Genomic DNA, 21,433 nt, shown 5'->3' with positions numbered 1-21,433 from the left:
CACACAGAGGAGCTTTTCTACAGGATGCTGAATTTACATGTTTTTACTAGAATGATATTCAGTGCCAAGATTTCTGAAGCACTTGCTAAGGAGAAACAGTAAGCATTTCAGCTGAGCCCTGAACTAAATAAAAGAAAAGTGATGGGAGAGGAAGGTAAATGTGAAGTTTTTAACAAAATAACCTGTCACCTACTCACACAGGCTAATGGAATTAAGCACTCCAAATACAAGTACCCTTGAAGCAGGGGGACTATTAGTGGGATGTATGTGGAATCACAATGAAGGAAGCGGTTTACCAGCCCTGTACACTTCCCCAACCACTCACGCTTGGTCCTCAGAAGGATGTTCTCAGGATTTCATAATATTCCATGCAATTAATGCTGCTGCTTCTGGTCTAACACAGTAAGGTCAAGATCAAGGGCTATGATTCTAAAGCAATCAGTGTACTATAATCAGAATCATCTACCCCAGACAGTGCTAGAACCTTAGGTTGTCAACAAACCTACGTCAGAGCTCTCTGTGACACTCTCTGCCTTAGTCCTTGCTAGCTGGGGAACCGACAACAAAATGAGTTGGAATTACATTTCTTTAAATACAGATATGGGCAGACATGGGCTTTCCTGGTAGCTCAGCTGGTAAAGAAGCCGCCTGTAATGCAGGAGACCCCGGTTAGATTCCTGGGTTGGGAAGATCCCCTGGAGAAGGGATATGCTACCCACTCCAGCGTTCTTGGGTTTCCCTGGTGGCTCAGACAGTAAAGAATCTGCCTGCAATGCAGGGGACTTGGGTTCAATTCGCAGGTTGGGAAGATCCCCTGGAGGAGGGCATGGCAACCCACTCTAGTATTCTTGCCTGGAGAATCCCATGGGCAGAGAAGCCTGGTGGGCTACAGTGCATGGGGTCACAAAGAGTCAGACATGACTGAGCGACTAAGCACAGCACAGCATGGACAGACACACAGTAGCTGTTCACATAGCAACTAAGATTCACCTATGACAACATGGAGCCTAGATGTACATTAACTTTTGGTCATGTTAATAGAATCCACAGCTTTAATCAATACTACATAAGAAGTTCTAGTAAACATTTTGGAATAAAAAGAACAAAATATTTTTTATAAATTTCTCTTTAATGTGACTAAATGTAGGAAAGAAATGCTTAAGATTTCTTTACCAACATTATAGAGACAGTGTCTGACTTTAAGGTTGTTTGAAGATATTGCATATGCAGCTTTGGACAAATGGGTCCCACATAAACGGGATAAAGGAAAAAAAGAAAAGCAAAACCACGTGCCATTGTAGTAATGTAACAGGAAAAAACATAACACTATCAGCTGAAGTCCTGTGGCTCTAGCACAAAAAGGGGAAACCATGGATAGGCCCAGAGAAATAGGTAAGAGTGAACTGCACAGTGTCACTGGGAAGGCCTCCTGTGAGTACTGGAAGTCACAGGAAAAATAACTCACAAAACAACATATGGTCTATTATCCAGCCAGGAAAGGAAGAGACAATGGGGGAAAAATACACACAGACCTTGAGAGTTCTGTGGACGTGACCATCAGAGTACATTCTCCCACACACCACACTTGAGAAAGGAAGGTCAGAAGAAAGAGGCCTCATGCTCCTGTCATCCTTACTTACATCAGCAAGGAGGAAGAGCACAGAAAACAATCGAGGGCTTCCCTGGTGGCTCAGTGGTAAAGAACCTGTCTCCAATGCAGGAGACGTGGGTTCGATCCCTGGATCAGGAAGATCTCCTGGAGAAGGAAATGGCAACCCACTCCAGTATTCTTGCCTGGGAAATCCCCCGGACAGAGGAGCCTGGCGGGCAACAGTCCATGGGGTCGCCAAGAGCTGGACATGACTGAGCACAGCACAACACACATAGCACAGCACAGAAAAGCACCAAAAGACAAAACTTGTTTGGCAGAGGTGATGCAGACCACAGCCCCTGAAGTTCGGGGCCTTAACTCAAGGTCAAGACTGCTATTTCTCCACAGCAGTGTCTAAGGGAACCGCACATGGTCACATTTGTAATTATACTCAGGCCACTTCTTACCAAGAGGTCTCTGTCCTAAACACAGTATCTCCTCCTCTTTAACAATATGAGCCACAAAGGAGAAGCAGAGATACATACATGGGGCAGTGGGCAGGGGGCAAAAGTTCTAAGACATCTTAGTTTAAGGTCGACAGTCATTTATATGACCCTGGGTCGTTGAGGAAAAATTCTGACTAAAAAATTCTGATCTATTTGTGGGAATTGTCAGTGTGCAGAATGTAGCAGGTTATGCGAATTAATGGCATTATCTAAGGAAAGGGCAGCAGTCAAGGAAGGAGTTTTTAGCAGTGAATGAGTGAGAGACTGAGTAAGATGAAGTAGGTAAAGGAAGCCTTTACCGCAAGTGGAGTTCAGCATAGGATATCAATTACTCTTTGACGGAATCAAAGGACAAAGACATCCATTAAAATCTGTGTTTGGGACTTCCCTGGTGATCCAGTGGTTAAGATTCTGCACTTCCAATGCAGGGGGCATGGGTTCGATCTCTGATCAGGGAACCAAAGTCCACAGGCTGTGTAGAGGTCAAAATTAAAAAATAAAAAAATAAAGCTCATCTTTTCTTCACCAGAAGACTATATCTATCACTCAAACACTTATATTCATCATCATGTTTTAATAGAAGGGTACACTGGATAATCTAATTCAATAATATTTGAATGAATAGTGTCATCAATTCAACAAATATTTTCTGAGCACCTACCCCATGCCTGCTGCCGTGTTAAGCACAAAGAGATTAACCTTTCTAACAAATTTACACAGTATCCTCTCATTCATTCATTCAACAATGATGAAGCACTTAATGCCTGCAAGATCATGTCTGATGCTTGAAATGCATGCACGGTAAGTGTTCAATATACATTTTCTCTTCCTGAACACCCCAAAGTGACCTTGAGCTCTTAAGCTTGCTGAACTGCAGTGTCCTTGGTATAAAAGTGGGTGTAAATATCATATCCCTTACAAGGTAATAAAAATAATAAAAGTAACATGTCTGGTACAACATGGAGGGGTTGTCACTGCTGTTATTATTATTATTAAGGAAGATAATCCATGCCGCTTGAGAGATGAGAAGAAAAAAAATAATGTGGGCAACCTTCTGAATAATGAACTCAACTATATGCCTGTGAAGGACAGGGTTGCTAAGAGTGTGCTTGGGACCCAGAGGAAAAAACAAAACCCCATTCCAAACAGGATTTACCCCAGTGCCTTTCCTGGCTTTCTGAAGGCCCGGATATATTCTGCCTCTTATCAGCCCTGATGAAGTACACTGGAGGCCACCCACTCCAGTGATGAGGAGTCACTGGATGTTCAGATTTCTGATTCCCAACCCTCACCAGGCAAAGACCAAAGCAGACAAAACAACAGAGATGCTCTGACCCCTAGCTAATGAGGCTGAGATTCTGGCAGAGAACTAGCACCAGTTCAACAGTTAAGAGCTGAAATGCAAATAAGGAACTCAGGTAGAAAAAGCAGAACCCAACTCAGAAAGGTTAGGGGTACACAACCTTTTAAGAAAGTGAAGAGGTCAGTCTTTAGGGGTGGGTGGGGCTTTATAGGGGTTTCCCTGGTGGCTCAGACAGTAAAGAATCTGCCTGCAACAGGAGACCTGGGTTCGATCCCTGGGTCAGAAAGATCCCCTGGGGAAGGGACTGGTGAAGCACTATGAAGTGGTACCTGCAGGCTGGAAGCTTTCAGCATGTGTGGATAGTTCATATTAATGCAACAAAAACGTGTATTTTCAGACTAACTGCTTATGAGCCTAAAGAAAGAATTTTTATTTTTACTCCTCTATATAATAATATTTTTTTGATAAATCCTAGGGAAAATGAGTGAGAAATAAAAGTATAATAAAATTACACAGGAAAGTAAATATATTCTTGCCAAAAATCATTATTCTGCTCCCATGAGTAATACTAACATACAGGAAAAGACTAGGAATATATTCCATTAACTTTTTTCTGCAGTGACAGCAAATTTTCAACTAGGCATGTGTTTCTAACTTTGCCAGCTTTCTCTCTGAAGCAAACATGTCAGACAGGATTACTGTGGCAAGTTAGTCATATGGAATTTTTTTCAAAATGGTAATGCGAAACATTAGAAACCAAACCACAAAGAACAGGCTCTCTAGAGCCAGACTAGAGCCCTTACACAGAACATACAGTGCTTTGAATAGGTTTTGTCGGTCAAAAAGGAGGAGCTTGGTTACCTAGGATTCCAGGAAATAACATGTATCTTCTAGGACACAAAGAAGGGAAAAAATAGAATGCAGGGAACTTATTTCAAGTCAGGAATATAAAATAGCATACCCTCTCCTAAAGAAATCCTAGGTTCTAAATTATGAGGCACTGAAAAATATACTTAAGAAGCTCTAATTGTTATTTCAATTCTGGCCCATTTAACCGCCAAGCCTTTCCAGAAGATAATGAATACTATCAAAAATTCATATACATAAGTATGTGGATGAGCTTGAAAAAAAGTATACCAGCTATTATTACACAATAATAGAGAAAGAAAAGCAACCATTGAGCATTTTTAAGAGCTCTGATTATCCCTGCCTTGTGGAACTTTATTCGACTCTCACTTCATTATGCTCAATAATATTCTTGAGAAATATTTATGTTTCTACTCTACAAAGGGTAAAGCACACCCCTTTCACAGCAAAAGTGCTCAATAAATGTTGAATAAAAGTTTGACATACATTGTATAAAGCCACTTCTTTAGGAGACGCTAAAAGTCAGCTTCCACTGACAATATGATTTCTATGGTCCCCAACGTTTTTACAGAGACGGCAATAGCATCCCACTCCAGTACTCTTGCCTGAAGGATCCCATGGACTGAGGAGCCTGGTGGGCTTCAGTCCATGGGGTCGCTAAGGGTCAGACACGACTGAGCGACTTCACTTTCACTTTTCACTTTTGTGTATTGGAGAAGGAAATGGCAACCCACTCCAGTGTTCCTGCCTGGAGAATCCCAGGGATGGCGGAGCCTGGTGGGCTGCCGTCTACGGGGTCGCACAGAGTCGGACACGACTGAAGCAACTTAGCAGCAGCAGCAGCAACGTTTTTAGGATAACCCAATCACTGCTATTGTAGGAAAGATGTTGCAACACCAAGAGGTTGTCTTCTAAACCCTGTGAAGAGGGAGAAATATCAAAACAAAATCAGAGTCTGATATGGCAGGAATGTTAGAATTATCAGACCAGGAATTTTAAAATACTAGGAATAACATGCTATGGACTTTGGACTTCTCTGGTGGTACAGTGGATAAGAATCTGCCCTCCAACTCAGGGGACAGGGGTTCGACCCCTGGTCTGGAAAGATTCCACATGTCGTGGAGCAACTAAGCCCATGTGCCACAACTACTGAGCCCACATGCCCTAGAAACCAGGAGCCGTAACTATTGAGCCCATGTGCTGCAACTACTGAAGCCTGTGAACCTATAGCCTGTGCTCTGCAACAAGAGAGGCCATCACAATGAGAAGCCCATGCAAAGCAGCAAAGACCCAGCAGCAGTTAAAAAACAAATATGATATGAGCTTTAATGTAAAAAGTAAACAACATGCAAGAAAAGATGGATAATGTAAGCGGAGAGATGGACATTCCAAGAAAGTATCAAAAAGAAATGCTACCAATCAAAAATGCTGTAACTGAAATAAAGAATGCTTTTTGATAGGCTTATTAGGAGAATGGATACAGCTAAGTAAAGAATTTCTAAGCTGGAAAATATGAAAATAGAAACAGCAAAACTGAAAAGAAAGGAATATCCAATAACTCTGAGACAACTACAAAAGATGTAACATATGTGTAATGAGAATACCAGAAAGAGGAAATAGACAGAAGAATAGCAGCAGTATTTGAAGCAATAATGAGTGAGAATTTCCCCAATAAATGTCAGATACCAAACCATAGGTCCAGGAAGCTCAGAGAACACCAAGCAGGATAAAATGCTAAACAGGATAAAAGCAAAACAAAGAAACAAACCAAAAGATATGTCTAGGAATGTTATAGTCAAATTGCAGAAAATCAAAGACAAAAAATCTGGAAAACCCAAAGGAGGAGAAAAAAAAAAGTACCACTAAAGGAACAAAGATAAGTTGACCCTTGAACAACCTGGATTTAAGCTGCCCAGGCTCACTTATACGCAGATATTTTTCAATAGTAAATACTGAAGTACTACATGGTCCATGGTTGGTTGATTTTGTGGATGCAGAGGAACTGGAGAAATGGAGGTATGGCCGTAAGTTATACTCACTTGGATTAACCCCACGTTGTTCAAGAGCTAACTGTATATCTGGCATTTCCTCAGTAACCAAGCAAACAAGAAGGGAGTGAACAGAAGTACTTAATAGTGTTGAGAGAAAAAAAATTCACCCACTCAGAATTTTGTACCCTAAGAAATTATCTGTCAAAAGAATAGGAGAAATAAAGACTTGCTCAGACAGGCAAAAACTGAGGCAACTTTTTGCTAGTATATCTGCCTGACAAGATTTGTTAAAAGTTCTTCAGAGAGAAGGAAAATAATATAGGTCAGAAATAAGGAGCTACATAAAGAAATGAAGAGCATCAAAAAATGAATAACGAGGTAATATAAAAACTTTTTTCTCATTCTTAAATGATCGAAAAGATTACAATTTGTTCAAACTACTACCAACAACACATTCAGTTATAAATACTTATATATATGCTTATGTATAAGTGAAATAAATAACAATGATACAAGGAATAGGAGGGAGGAATTTGGAATATTTTGTTATTATACAGTACTTCTATTACCTATGAAGTGATACAGTATTATTTGAAAGTGGAATTGAATTAGTTGGAAATGTGTATTTAGCAAACACTATGGCAACCATTAAAAAACGTTTCTGCTCTTTTTAAAGTTTAACTGATACACTAAGAAATAAGAGAAAATGGACCCATATAAAGTATCAATTAAAACACAGGAAAAGTATGAAAGACAAAAACAGGAACCAAGAACAACAAATAGAAAGCGGTAACAAATATGGTAGTTATTAATCCAACTATATCAATAATCCTTTTAACACATCAATGATCTAAATATACCAATGAAAAGACAGATTGTCAGAGTGGATGAAAGAATAAAACCCAAATATATATTGTCTACAAGAAACACATTTTACATAGAAACACACACAGAGATGAAAAGAAAAGGGATGGAGAAATATAGCATGCTAGTAATTAATCAAAGAAAGTAGAAGCAGCTATATCAATTTCTGACAGAGCTACTTCAGGGCAAGGAAAGTTGTCAGAGATAAGAGGATAATACCATAACACAATGACAAAGGGGGTCAGTTCTTCAAGAAGACATAACAATCTTTAATATATGCACATAACAACAAAGTGTTAAAATATATGAGGCAAAACCTGTCAGAACTACAAGGAAAAATAGATGAATCTCCTATTATTACAGACTTCAACACTCCTCTAACTGAACTGGACAGATTCAGCAGGCAGAAATTCAGTATAACTGATATCTAAAGGTGACTTCATCCAACAACAGAATTCCCATTTTTCTCTAGCTTGATGGAATATGCACCAAAATAAACCACATTCTGGGACATAAAATGCAACCTTAACAAATTTAAAAGAATAGAAATCATACACTGTCTGCTCTCAGACCACAATGGAATTACACCGGAAATCAGTAAGATAACTGCAAAATCCCCAAACACATGATGATTAAACAACTCACTTCTAAACAACATATGAGTTAAGCAAGAACTCTCAAATTTTAAAATATTTTGAACTATATGAAAATAAAACTTACCAAATACTATGGAATGCAGTGAAAGCAGTGCTTAAAGGAAAATTTATAGCACTGAATGCATACATTTAAGGTTCTTTACCGCTAGCGCCACCTGGGAACCCCATTTAAAGAAAAAAGCTCTAAAAATCAACAATCTAAGTTTCTACCATAGAAAGTCAGAAAGTGCAAATTAAATTCAAAGAAGCAAAAGAAGAGAAATAATAAAAAATTAGAGCAGATATCACAATGAAACTGAAAACAAGGCATGAACAGAAAAAATAAAACCAAAACCTGACTTTTTGAAAAGATTTTTTTAAATTAATAATCTTCTAGCCAAGCTAAGAAAAAGAGACAAATTACAATACTTGAAATAAAAGCTACCACTACAGATTGCATGAAGACATTAAAAGGTTAATAAAAGGTTATTATGAACAAATCCATCAAACCAATTTCTTGAGTCAACCTGCCAAAACTCATACAAGAAGAAATAGACAATATGAATATATATTATATATTAAAGAAATAGAATCAATAATTAATAACCTTTCAAAAAGGAAAGCAACAGGCTCAGATGGGCTCACCTGTGAATTCTATCAAACCCTTAAGGAGAAACTGTACCAATTTTCTACAGTCTCTTCCAGAAGATAGAAACCAAACCAAGGGAATACTTTGTAACTTATGAAGCCAGAATTACCCTAATACCAAAACCAAAGACATTACAGGAAAAGAAAACTACTGACTAGTATCTCTCATGAACATACCTGCAAAAACTCTCAACAAAATATTAGCAAATCAAATGCAATGATGTATAAAAAGAATTATAAACCATAACCAAGTGAGATTTACTCCAGTTATGCAATGCTGATTCAACATTTGAAGATCAATTAATGTAATCCATCACATCAATAGGCAAAAGAAGAAAAATAACATGAACATATCAGCAGATGCAGAGAAAGGACTTAATAAAATCCAACACCCACACATGATTAAGAACGCTCAGAAAATTCGGAGTAGAGGTGAACTTCCTCAACTTGTTAAGAATATCTACAAAAACCTACAGCTTAACACCATACTTAATAGGGAGAAACACAAAGCTTTCCAGCTAAAATAAGGAACAAGGCAATAATGTCTCCTCTTACCACTCTTTTCCAAGTTATGTGTGTATGCTCAGTCGTGTCCAACTCTTTTGTGACCCCATGGACTGTCGCTCACCAGCCTCCTCTTGTCCATGGGATTGCCTAACCAAGAATACTGGACTGGGTAGCCACTCCCTTCTCCAGGGGATCTTCCTGACCCAGGGATCGAACTTGCATCTTCTGCATTGGCAGGTGGCTTCTTTACCACTAGCGCCACCTGGGAATTCCTTTCCAAGTTACACAGATTGGTAAGTAAGAAATCAAACGTTTTTCACAGATGGCATTATCGACAATGTAGAAAACCCCAAAGAATCAACAACAAAGATTCCTGGAACTAATAAGCAATGATAGCAAAGTTGCAAGATACAAGATTAATATGCAAAAGTGACTCAATTCCCTAAACACCAGTAATAAATAAGAGGAATTTGAAATTTAAAATATATTACCATTTATATCAACACTCCCCACAAAATGAATTACTGATATATAAATCTAAAAATGTTTGTTCAAAATCCATTATGAGGAAAATTCCTCATATTTGTGACCAAAGACATCAAAGGAGAATTAAATGGAGAATTATTCCACATTCATGGAAATACAGACTCAAGAGTGTCAAGATGTCAGTTCTTCCCAAGATGATCAATAGGTTCAACACAATCTCAGTCAAAATCTGCCGCTGCTGCTCCTGCTGCTAAGTCGCTTCAGTCGTGTCTGACTCTCTGCGACCCCACGGACTGCAGCCCACCAGGCTCCTTTGTGAATATCAACAAACTTACTCCAAAATTTATATGGAGAGCCAACAGACCTAAAAGAGTCAACTTAATACTGAAGAACAAAGCTGGGGGATATTTTCTACTCAATTTTGCTGTGAACCTAAAATGCTCTAAAAAACAGTTCATTAAATTTTTTTAAGGAGTGAGCCCTTCTCTTTCCTTGTAATGATCTGATCTATTCCCAGAGCTTCCTCTCCACCCATGCCACTCTCCTGAATTCCACCTGGATAGCAGAAAGTCTTCTTAGACTCAGCATGCCTAGTACTGAATGCTTGGTCTTCCTTCTCTCAAATTTTCTTCTCCAACAATCTTCCATATCTCACTAAGTGGCTACTCCATTGTTCTAGTTGCTCAGACCAAAATCCTTGGCATTATCCTTGACTCTCATCCTTTGTCATATTCCCCTTCCAATTCCACTTCCAATAAGTGAGCAGAAAATCTGGTCACTTATCATACCTCCAGCATTATATTACCTTGGTTCAAGTCACCCCAACCTCTCCTTGAACTGGTCTCTACTGTTCTTGTTCCCTTTGCAATTCTATATTCCACAAAGCACTCAGATTGATCCTTATGAAACAGAAATCAGATCACATCATTTCACTCTTTAAACCTTCCATGGCTTTTCCTCTCACTCAATAGCCTTACAATATCCTCTCAAAATTAGTGGAATAACCCTACGTGCTCTTCCCACCCTCCAACACAGCTTCTTACTTACGTGACCCTGTTTCTTATTATTCACTCCCACTCATTCATGCTATTCTCGTCACAAGGACTGTTTGTGATTCCTAGCAAAAACGTCTCAAAAAGGTACCACCTCAGGACCTCTATACTTGCTGTTCTCTATTCCCAGAAAGCTCTTCCTCCAAATAAATACTTTTCTCATCTCTTAAAACTCTTTGCTGACACTGTCTTCCCTGATCACTGCCCTCCAAAAGACTCTATTCACCTACTGATGAATATCTATAGATGCTCCACTATTCACTTTCCCTACTTTGTATTTCTCTAAAGAATGCAACACTGTAACTCGACTCACATACACATATATATACACACTCACACAGAGCACACATACACCCACATTTTACTTACTTATGTTGTTTATTTTCTTCCTCCCTCATATAGGATGTAAGCTCCTTGAGGACAGAAATGTCCAGTAATTACAAATATTTTATTCAATACTATATCCTGAGTGCTTAGAATAATACCTGGCAATTGAGAGGCACACAAACATTTGTTGAATAATAATCATATACTTATGTCAATCTTAGGGCAAGGGCTGGGGCAATGGGGTTATGACAGAGCATGCCTGGACTTAACTTCAAAAAATTCTTCTAAATGAAAAAAGGTGGGAAAAAAACACAATTGTGCAACCATAAGAGGTAGCTGGAGTCCTGAACTTTAGTAACCAGCATTACTAAACTTGAAAAATCCATAGAGTTCATGGCCTATTTAAGTTCCACTGAAAAGTAGTGTGCAAACAAACCTCCCTTACAGAGTGTTCCTTCAACTTCTCCCCTCTCTACATTTAGATTTACTTTTCTTAACTCATTCTTTCCCCCTCTATTCTCTTGGTGTCTGATTCTAGTCCCTCCTGCTCTCTGGATCCAGTTCTCTATTTTATAAATTATATCCCCTTAGCATTATACCTTCAAACATTCCAATAGGCTTTTCACGCCTTTTCACAATACTGTTTTCTTGATCCCTTAAAATTCTCAAACTCATTTTTTTCCTTCCCTTCTTCCTTCATCAACAATTTACACACACACAAAAATATTTTTCACTGCTTCTACTTCCTGACCAGCATTATTCAAAGAAGTGGTTCTTAACTAGAGTGTACATGAAAACCTCCTGGAATTTTTTCACGCCCAGGTTCCACACTCTGAAATTATGACTTGATCAGTTTGCCCTGGGAAGATATTTTAGACAACACACTAAACCTAAGTGTGTTGGTGAAAACAGCTCCCTAACAGAGTCTAATGCACACCCCCATATTAAGAACCATCATCTCAAAGACCTGCCATATGTTGTTTTCTTTTCTGGTCATAATAATGTTAATATTCTACCAATTGAGTATAATTAAATCAACTCTTGTACTTGACACATATGAAAAACAAATAAAAAGGCCCCAATCAGAACACAAATCCAACTGTGGTCTCTCAGTTTTATCCTTTCTGAACTTTCCAAGGCATCCGATACCACCAATTTTAAGCATGCTCCTCTCTTCAATAACATCTTGGTCTTTTTGTTTTGGTCTCTCCTTCTCCCTGCCAATCTGTTTTAATGCCATCTAAATCAGTGCCACTCAATGTGGATCTGAGGGTGGGCAGCAACACCATCATTTGGAAACTTACAAGACATGAATATTCCTCAGGCCCCATTAAAGACATCAGAAACTTGAGGGATGGGGTCCAGAAATCAATTCATTCTTGTGATTATTAGGCATGCTGATGTCTGCAAACCAGTGTGCTAAGCCACCTGTTTTTAGAAATATGGGAGGAGTCTACTCACAGGACTGAAGCGTGAATGAAGTGAGGTGTCAACACATTCATATCTTGCAGTTAACTGCTACTGAAATTATAGTAGTTGTCCTGTGTGTTTGTTTAGTTGCTCAGTCCTGTCAGACTCTTTGCGACCCCATGGACTGTAGCACACCAGAGTCCTCTGACCATGGGGATTCCCCAGGCAAGAATATTGGAGTGGGTGGTCATGCCCTCCTCCAGGGGATCTTCCCAACGCAGGGATCAAACCCAGATCTCCCACACTTGCAGCAGATTCTTCACCATCTGAGCCACCAGGGAAGCCCATGGTGGGCTTAAGTAGGTGTCCTAAGAAATGGCATTACAAATAATTGTAGCTACTGTTTTCAGGGCAATTAGTATGTGCTAGATACTTTGGTAAACTGTTAACACACCTGATCTCACTTACCAGGTGTTGTAATCATCATTTTTACAGGTGAGGACACTGACACTTAGAGAAAGATGTTTAAACTCTTGCCTCCAAATTTGACACCATTGACCATACCACTGTCTCCTGCAAAGCCTGGGAAAGAAAGAGTCTTGAATAGAACCCTAAGAAGAAGACTCAGTGGAAGTGACTGAGACTGACTGGTCAAAGAATCAGAGGAGAAACCAGAAACAGGGAAGGAAGTCTAGGTAAGGAAAGTTTTAAGCAGAAAGCCTTAATCACAGTGGTTGGGAAATTTTTTTCAGTAGTCTACAGACCACAAAGGATGTAGAACTTTTTTTTTTTTTTTAAGTTTTATGGAGGTTACTCATTCTGAGTCCCAAGTTTTACTGACAAAACCAGACACTAACTTGGAGTGTTTTGGGGGGAATAATGGTTAATATTTATATATATATATATTTAAAGTGACATGAAGAAAAAGAGTTTTTACATTTAGGTGGAGAGGGGATAAATTAAATGAGGGGAGAAAACTTAGAAATGTACTAAGAGCCAAAATAGGTTTTCTGCCTTTTCTTAAAAAAACATATCAAGCTTTATCTTATTTAAAAAAAGAAAAAAATTTATATATATTGGAGTGTAGACGATTAACAATGTTGTGATGGTTTTAGGTGGACAGCAAAGGGACTCAGCCATACATATAAATGTATCTGTTCTCCCCCAAACTCCCCTCCCATCCAGGCTGCCAACCAAGTGAAGATTCTGACTCATTTTTAAAACTAAAGTATCAATTCTCTTCACTTATAAACTGAGTAACCATTTGCTCATGATATTCTCTCCAATGGGTAAATCCATTTAGCAGAGGAAAGCCAGTTGTTGGGGTGAGGAGCTTGAATTGTAATGAGCAAAAGGAAGATAATTTTTGTTATGAGGCGGAGGTGACTGGAAGGCCAGGGATGCTGGTGGAGTTAAGAGAACTTGCTGGCAGAAAAGTCAGGCCAAGCCCACTGAGGGCACTGTGCTGTGAAGAGACTCCCTAGCCAAATGTTCAAGTCACCTTATGATTTAGGAGGAGCATAATACAACTGATTAGTCTAACTGCTCTAATCAGTTATAGCTTCTTTAGTTACATTACCCTCCAGAAGGTGCCATCTGGTCAGCCTGATCTGCTTACAAATTTCCTAAATTCCAGTGGCACTCTATTTGTGTCTTTCTACAAAATGATTAATCATTTTGCATTGCCTTTTCACTTGTTTTGGTGTCAGAAGTCGACCTTTAAAAAAATAATCAGCCTTTTGCTGATGTATACTTCGCCTATATATACAAAGCTTTTACACCTTTTTAAGAAGGATATATAAATATATAAGTATAAGTGAAAGTCACTCAGTTGTGTCTGACTCTGCGATCCCATGGACTATACAGTCCATGGAATTCTCCAGGCCAGAATACTGGAGTGGGTAGCCTTTTCCTTCTCCAGGGCATCTTCCCAACCCAGGGATCTCCACAGACTAATAATACATGGGAACATATTTCCATGCTTATTTCTTATCCATATTCTAAATAATGGTGTTCAAACGTTATAATTTCAGCATTCTGAATTTTTTCTATTATCCCATGAGCCTTATATGATGTGAATTACTATCTTTCTAATAGCACTTATTAACATCTAACTGTAAGTGCATTTATTAGGCACTAAGTACATACCCAGCAGTCCTAGGTGCTGAGATAACACAGAAGACTGAGGTTCCACTAACAAGAGAAAAAAGGCCAGTAGTGTCAGCTTGACAGAAAAGGAGGTGATTAATACATTCTGAGTGCATACGTGTTCAGTCGTGTCTGACGCTATGAGACCCCCATGGACTGGAGTCCACCAGGCTCCTCCATCCATGGGATTTTCCAGGCAAGAATACCAGAGTGGAATGCCATTTCCTCCTCCAGGGGAATCTTCTCCACCCAGGGATCGAACCCGCGTCTCCTGCATGGCAGGTGGATTTTTTTTTTTTTTTTTTTTTTTTTACCACTGAGCCACCTGGGAAGCCCAATACATTCTGAAAGATTTGGCCAATTTTTCCAAGTAGTGAACTGGGCTGAGTCTGAAAGGATAAATAGGAGTTCATCAGGCACTGGAAAAGGGATGTATCCCTAATACTTCTCTCCCCAAATTTGGTAATGCTAGTGGCATTTAACTTTAAATAATAGAAAAAGAAAGAGTAAAATGACAATAATGCAAGAAGAAATCCTTCACTTTATGATCTGGGGGTTGAGACTGTGCCTTTAAACACATTTCAGATCTGAAAGTAAATGTTTATAATACAGGATTCACAAGCAAGGGAAAGGGGTGGAGGAGGAAGAATTTCAGTTTGTTTTATTGTATTAAGTTAAACAAATGAGTAAAAATATCAACATCTATGCTTGGGAACACATATGCTTGAAAATCAAAGCCTCAGAACCTTATCCTAAATTACAAGAGTTGCCCTGGTGTTTTATATCCCCAATGCAATTTTGCGTGCAAACACACACACACACACACACACACACACACACACACACACACATCCATTCTTAACTGAAACAATCAACCACACCCTACCCAGCTTCCACTTACCCTGACTTTCACACCTCCACATCCTTCAAAGTTTGGCTGAATTTATACTAGGACTATCTCAAGGCATTAATTTAGCTCTAAGTTTTGACACACCACCTCTTCATCCTTCCTTTCAATTATTTCCTCTTAAATTCCATTAGTTTCCCATTTCTCCTTAAGGGACACTTAGAAATACATCAACAGCACAATTACAAAACCAATGGCTGCAGCCAGTCTGAACACACACACTAATTTCCACCCACATCCCTCTCGAGGCTGTTTCTACCAATGATCAAAATCAGCGGACCAGAAAGCAGGAAAAAGCTGAGGCAGGAGGGTTGTTGCCTTCCTGTCCCCCCCATGTCTGCCTCCCCACTTTCGCTTCCCCACCCCCCAAGGCCGCACGGCGACCTTGTGCGCTCCCCCCTCCACCGACTCGCCCCCGCTGTCACCCGCCACTGCCTATGAAAACAGTCCCAGCCTTTGTTAAAATGTCCATGAGCACAATGTACCAGAAGACAGACACATTCCCGGGGGCGGGGTGAAGAAAGTCACACGAGTGCCACGCCCTCCTTGGCACAAACCTGGGGTGACAGCCCACCTCCTCCAAATCCTCTCCCCCCGCGATGAGGAATGTTCCTGGCAACTCTGCACTCCGGGATGGCAGCGCGGGGGAAGGGATGGGCCCGGGACGCCCGCCGCTCAGGGGCACCAAGCGGGGGCTACTAAACTTGAAGCTGGGACACCCTCCAGAGCCCTTGGCGAGCTTCCCGGTCCTGGCAAGCCTGAGTCCAGATTTTCAGCCTCCGGAGCCCTTTCCTTCAATTTCTCCCCTTCCACGTACCCTCGCCCGCTCCTGCCACCACGCACTCTGCTCCCCACGCAGCTGGAGCCGGACACCCTCAGGCAGCGCGGCCAATCCCGCTGCCGCACGTCTGGCAGGTTTCTCCTTACGGGACCGACGGCTGTCCTGGCCGTCACCCGCACACACTCCAATCCCTCTCGGGACGCTTGGCCCGAACCACGTTCTGCGGCTGCGAGCCCCGCGTGCCCAGTAACACTCACCGAGCGCCCCGCGCCGCTACTCCGCACTCTGCCTGCCGCCAACGGCGCCTGCGCGCTTCCACCTCCGCCGAGGCCAGTGGGAGCCTGGAGCCAGGAGCCGAAGGGAAGGGCTGTGGGAAGCGGCGGGGGCGGAGCCCGGGAGGAGTTAGGAGAGGCAGGGCGGGGCCAGGCAGGTGGGAAACCGAGGGGCGGGGCCCGCCGCCTGGGTATGGAAGACCTAACGCTTGAGGCACTGGGTTAGAGCTTTCCAGTCTTGAGATCTGTTTATAAATAACACTGGCATGAGAAGTCATCGAGGCCCCTGGGTGCACCCCATGCACACTCACACTCCAGAAAGCCCAGCTTGGCGCGGGGCCAAGCTAGCCACCACCTCCCCACCCCTGGCGTCAGCACGCCTCTCCCAGGAACCACTCTGGGTCCTCATTACCCTTTCACCTTTTCACACGCCTGTCTCCCCACACGGTATTCCACCCCCTGGCCTCTCGCCTCGTTGTGCGAGGTCCTTGGCGCTCCAGAGGCGAGCCACATGGAAATTTCTCACCCACAGACCGTCTGTGCAGGGCACCCTAGTTAATACGTTTATGCTGTGTGAGGCCAGAACACGGTTGGTGACCTTCCAACTGTTGCCCACTGTTACAGCGCAGCCCTTTCCCAGAGAACAAACTCCTTTGCTGTTCTGGCCTTTTGCTGACAACATCTGCTTTTTCTTAAAAAAAAAAAAAAAGAAAAAGAAAGAAAGAATGAAAAGAAAAGTCTTAAACAAACCTACCCAAATATCTTGGGAAGAAGAACACATGTCAAATAAGACCCATCTCTGACCCTGCTTCTTTAGGGAGCCACTTCAGAATTTGAGCCTTCTTAAAAGCCCCTGTGAGAAACAGGAATATTCAGTGTGTGTAGCCCTGTGAATTTTGCTCTACTGGTTTCAGGTTTTTCTGGCAGTTAGCATTTTAAAAAGCCTAACTTGATTATTATTCCATGCTGCATGCGTGCTTAGTTTTTAAATTCTATGCTTTTCTGTTTAAAATGTGGTCAGCTGTGGTATTCCACGTGCCTTCAGATCAGTTATTAAAATAAACATACCTGAGTGAATCCAAGTGAATTGGCCTGTGGGCATGAAGTGACTTACTTCAAATTACTTTTCTTCTTTTTACTTGAGTTATTATGGAACTGAGAAACTACTGGCTATTAAGAATAACAGAATTGCCACAGGGCCAAAGCAATAGTCCTTCACACCAAGTATTTTGACTGAAAAGGGAAAGGAACATTTTTGGTAAGAGACTGGTCATTGCCCTTAGAGATCTGAATATCCTGAATTTCTTTCCATTAACCTTTGTGGTTCTTCTGTTTGTGTATTTTTACAAACCAGACTTTCTGAACTCATTTCTGTTTTGCATGTGTCAAATAAGCATATGGCGATTTCAGTGAGGACAGACTGCAAGAGGATATGTATATTGATAAGTGTAGACACAAACTCCGTAGGCTGGATAAATCTGTAACTGCCTGGAAGTAGGAATTTGTCCTAGTCATTTCACTGGTAAAACGTTTCACATACAGAAGGTGCTAAAAGAAAAAAAAAACACTAACCCTGCATTGATAAAGATAATTTTTACATCTTTAATAGATGGATATGTTTGTTCATTTTCATTTGATTACTGTATATATTATGTCCAAATTGATCTGAATATTTTGATTGGATGCAGAGTTTCAGAGAACACTAAAGAGAGGTAAGAAGGCTTTCTTAAATGAACAATGCAAACAAATGGAGGAAAACAATAGAAGGAGAAAGACTAGAAATTACTTCAAGTAAATAGAACAGTATTATGGACTCTATGGGAGAGGGCGAGGGCAGGATGATATGGGAGAATGGCACTGAAGCATGTAAATTATCATATGTGAAACGAATTGCCAGTCCAGGTTCAATGCATGATACAGGGTGCTTGGGGCTGGTGCACCGGGATGACCCAGAGGGATGAGATGGGGAGGGAGGTGGGAGGGGGGTTCTGGAAGGGGAACACATGTACACCCATGGTGGATTCATGTCAATGTATGGCAAAACAAATACAATATTGTAAAGTTAAAAAATAGATAAATAAACTAATTAAAAAAATAAAATTGGAGGTATCAAGGCAACATTTTATGCAAGGATGGGCATGATAAAGAACAGAAGCAGTGAGGACCTGAGAGAAACAGAAGATATTAAGAAGAGGTGGCAAGAATACACAGAAGAACTGTACAAAAAAAGGTCTTAATGACACGGATAACCACGATGGTGTGGTCACTTACCTAGAGCCAGACATCCTGGAGTATGAAGTCAAATGGGCCTTAGGGAGCATTACTACCAACAAAGCCACTGGAGGTGATGGAATTCCAGCTGAACTATTTAAAACCCTAAAAGATGACACTGTTAAACTGCTGCACTCAATATGTCAGCAAATTTGGAAGATAGCAGTGGTCACAGGACTGGAAAATATCAGATTTCATTCCAATCCTAAAGAAGGGCAACACCAAAGAATGTTCAAATTACTGTACAATTGTGCTCACTTCATATGCTAGCAAGGTTATGCTCAAAATCCTTCTAACTAGGCTTCAGCAGTAAGTGAACTAAGAACTTCCAGATGTATAAGCTGGGTTTTGAAGAGGCAGAAGAACCAGATATCAAATTGACAACATTCGTTGGATCATGGAGAAGGCAAGGGACTTCAAGAAATACATCTACTTCTGCTTCACTAACTACACTAAAACCTCTAAATGTGTGGATCACAAAAAACTGTGGAAAATTGTCAAAGAGATGAGAGTACCAGACTACCTTACCTGTCTCCTGAGAAACCAGTATGCAGGTCAAGAAGCAACAGTTAGAACCAGACATGGAACAACAGACTGGTTCAAAATTGGGAAAGGAGTATGACAAGGCTGTATATCGTCACCCTGCTTATTTATGTGCAGAGTACATCATGTGAGATGCTGGGCTGGATGAATCACAAGCTGGAATCAAGATTGCCAGTAGAAATATCAACAACCTCAGATATGCAGATGGCACGACTCTAATGGCAGAAAGTGAAGAGGAACTAAAGAGCCTGTTTTTGAAGGTGATAGAGGAGAGTGAAAACATTGGCTTAAAACTAAACATTCAAATAACTAGCATCATGGCATCTGGTCCCATCACTTTATGGCAGAGAGAAGGGGGAAAAGTGGAAAGAGTGATCAATTTCATTTTCTTGGGCTCCAAAATCGATGCGGATGGTGACTGCAGCCATGAAATTAAAAGACACTTGCTCCTTGAAAGGAAAGCTATGACAAACCTAGACAGCATATTAAAAAGCAGAGACATCACTTTGGCAACAAAGATCCATATAGTCAAAGTTATGGTTTTTCCAGTGGTCATGCACAGATGTAAGAGTTGGACCATAAAGAAGGCTGAGTGCCAAAGAATTGATGTTATCAAACTGTGGTGCTGGAGAAGACTCTTGAGAGTCCTTTGGACAGCAAGGAGATCAAACCAGTCAATCCTAAAGGAAATTAACCCTGAGTACTCACTGGAAGGACTGATGCTGAAGCTGAACCTCCAGTACTTTGGCCACCTGATGTGAAGAGCAGACTCACTGGCAAAGACCCTGATGCTGGGAAAGATTGAAGGCAAAAGAAGGGGGCATCAGAGGATGAGATGGTTAGATAACAGCACGACTCAATGGACATGAATTTGAGCAATTCCAGGAGATAGTGAAGTTGAGAAGAGCCCGGCATGCTGCAATCCATGGGGTAGCAAAGAGTCGGACACGTCTTAGCACTGAACAACTATAATTGGTAATTTGATATTTATTAGCAATTCAAGAATTTGATAAAATATGTTCAAGAAAAAATATAAAGATTCAAATTACAAAATATTAAATGATGTAACCACTGGCTCAGCAGTAAAGAATCTGCCTGCAATGCAGGAGACATCAGTTCAATCCGTGGTCAGGAAGATACCCTGGAGGAAGAAACCCACTCTAATATTGTTGCCTGAAAAATCCCATGGACAGAGTAGCTTGGCAGGCTACAGTCCAATGGATCACAAAGAGTTGGACACAACTGAGCACAGCATACAACAAAGCAGAAAAATAGGAAAAACACTTGTTATAATAAAATATATTGAGGGTATATATATTATGGAAGCTCTCTGGCGGTATGCCTGTCAGATCTTCCTTCAGGAAAGAAAAGTGTTGTTCAGCTACAAACTGTAGGTGTAGCTGGCAGCCTCCAGTTATATCATCTCCAGGATGCACCTCAGCTTTTGAGGTGGGAGGGGGCTATGCATGCTTAATGGGCAACTCCCCACCATGTGAATGAGCATGATGGGGCACTGGAGCCTGGTCATTCCTGCCCAAGGTGAAACTCAGTCTAAGGAACAATCTTTGCTTTGGAGCTCCGTTGGGTTAGCTGAAATTTGATCAGAGCTGCGTCTTGTGAAATTTTCTCTGACGTGCTTCCTCCTCACTTTCCTTTCAGAAGTGTCAAATTAGCATCTTAGAACCAAGGTTTTCTCTGCCCAAGACTTCTTCCCCCATTTATCTTTCAGAGATGTTACTTTTCCATCCTTCCCCCAAACCTCTTATAATCCTGTCTCAGATTTAAATTTCTGGAGGTCCCAAACAGGCATACTCTCTAAGCTCTAACTGCATTAAATTTGGATGATCTTTTTGGTGGCTAAATAGTTCTCAATTGTTGGAAAAGGATAGTCAATATTAATATTGTCCTGTCAATACCAGAATAAAAGTTAAAATAATTATTATACATATAAGTTGTATTTCATATTCTTTTATTCCCCAGGCTAACTGTCTAGTTTCTGATTAAACAGAATGAGTACCACACAAAAGGTATTCACACTCCCTGATCTTCATGCCAAAGAGCAAGATCTGTGATGAGAACTTGACTAGGATGTGGTCACCCAGGACTATGCCTTAGGGCACCAGCATTTCTTTAGAGGCTGAAAAATTGTAAATACATTTTTAAAAAATAGCTCCCTTTCAAAGAGCTAATGCCACCGATTCTGACATTCATTCCTTCCTGCCAGTCTCTCTAACCACCTCCCCAGAAAATGAATAATTACAGCTAATATTTGTTGAGTACTTGTATGCTGGCCACAGTGCTATGTTCTTTACATGTTTATTCAA

General features: G+C 40.8%; 1 protein-coding gene across 1 annotated transcript in view; it reads right to left on the bottom strand.

Moving 5' to 3' along the window:
- PRRG1 (proline rich and Gla domain 1) overlaps positions 1–16,808 on the bottom strand; it is a 147,825-nt gene extending 131,017 nt beyond the window's left edge. Inside the window, exons 1-2 of the mRNA XM_081564085.1 lie at positions 16,708–16,808; positions 16,060–16,482 (exon numbers count right to left, since the gene is read on the bottom strand). Coding sequence (XP_081420211.1) covers positions 16,060–16,482; positions 16,708–16,808 — 524 coding nt within the window. The remainder of the gene's footprint in view (positions 1–16,059; positions 16,483–16,707) is intronic.
- Positions 16,809–21,433: the final 4,625 nt, after the last annotated feature.

Source organism: Giraffa tippelskirchi, chromosome X (genome assembly GCF_054371585.1).
Source record: "Giraffa tippelskirchi isolate mGirTip1 chromosome X, T2T-mGirTip1v1.2.pri, whole genome shotgun sequence".
Lineage (NCBI taxonomy): Eukaryota > Metazoa > Chordata > Mammalia > Artiodactyla > Giraffidae > Giraffa > Giraffa tippelskirchi.
This window is presented reverse-complemented; position numbering and strand designations above follow the sequence as displayed.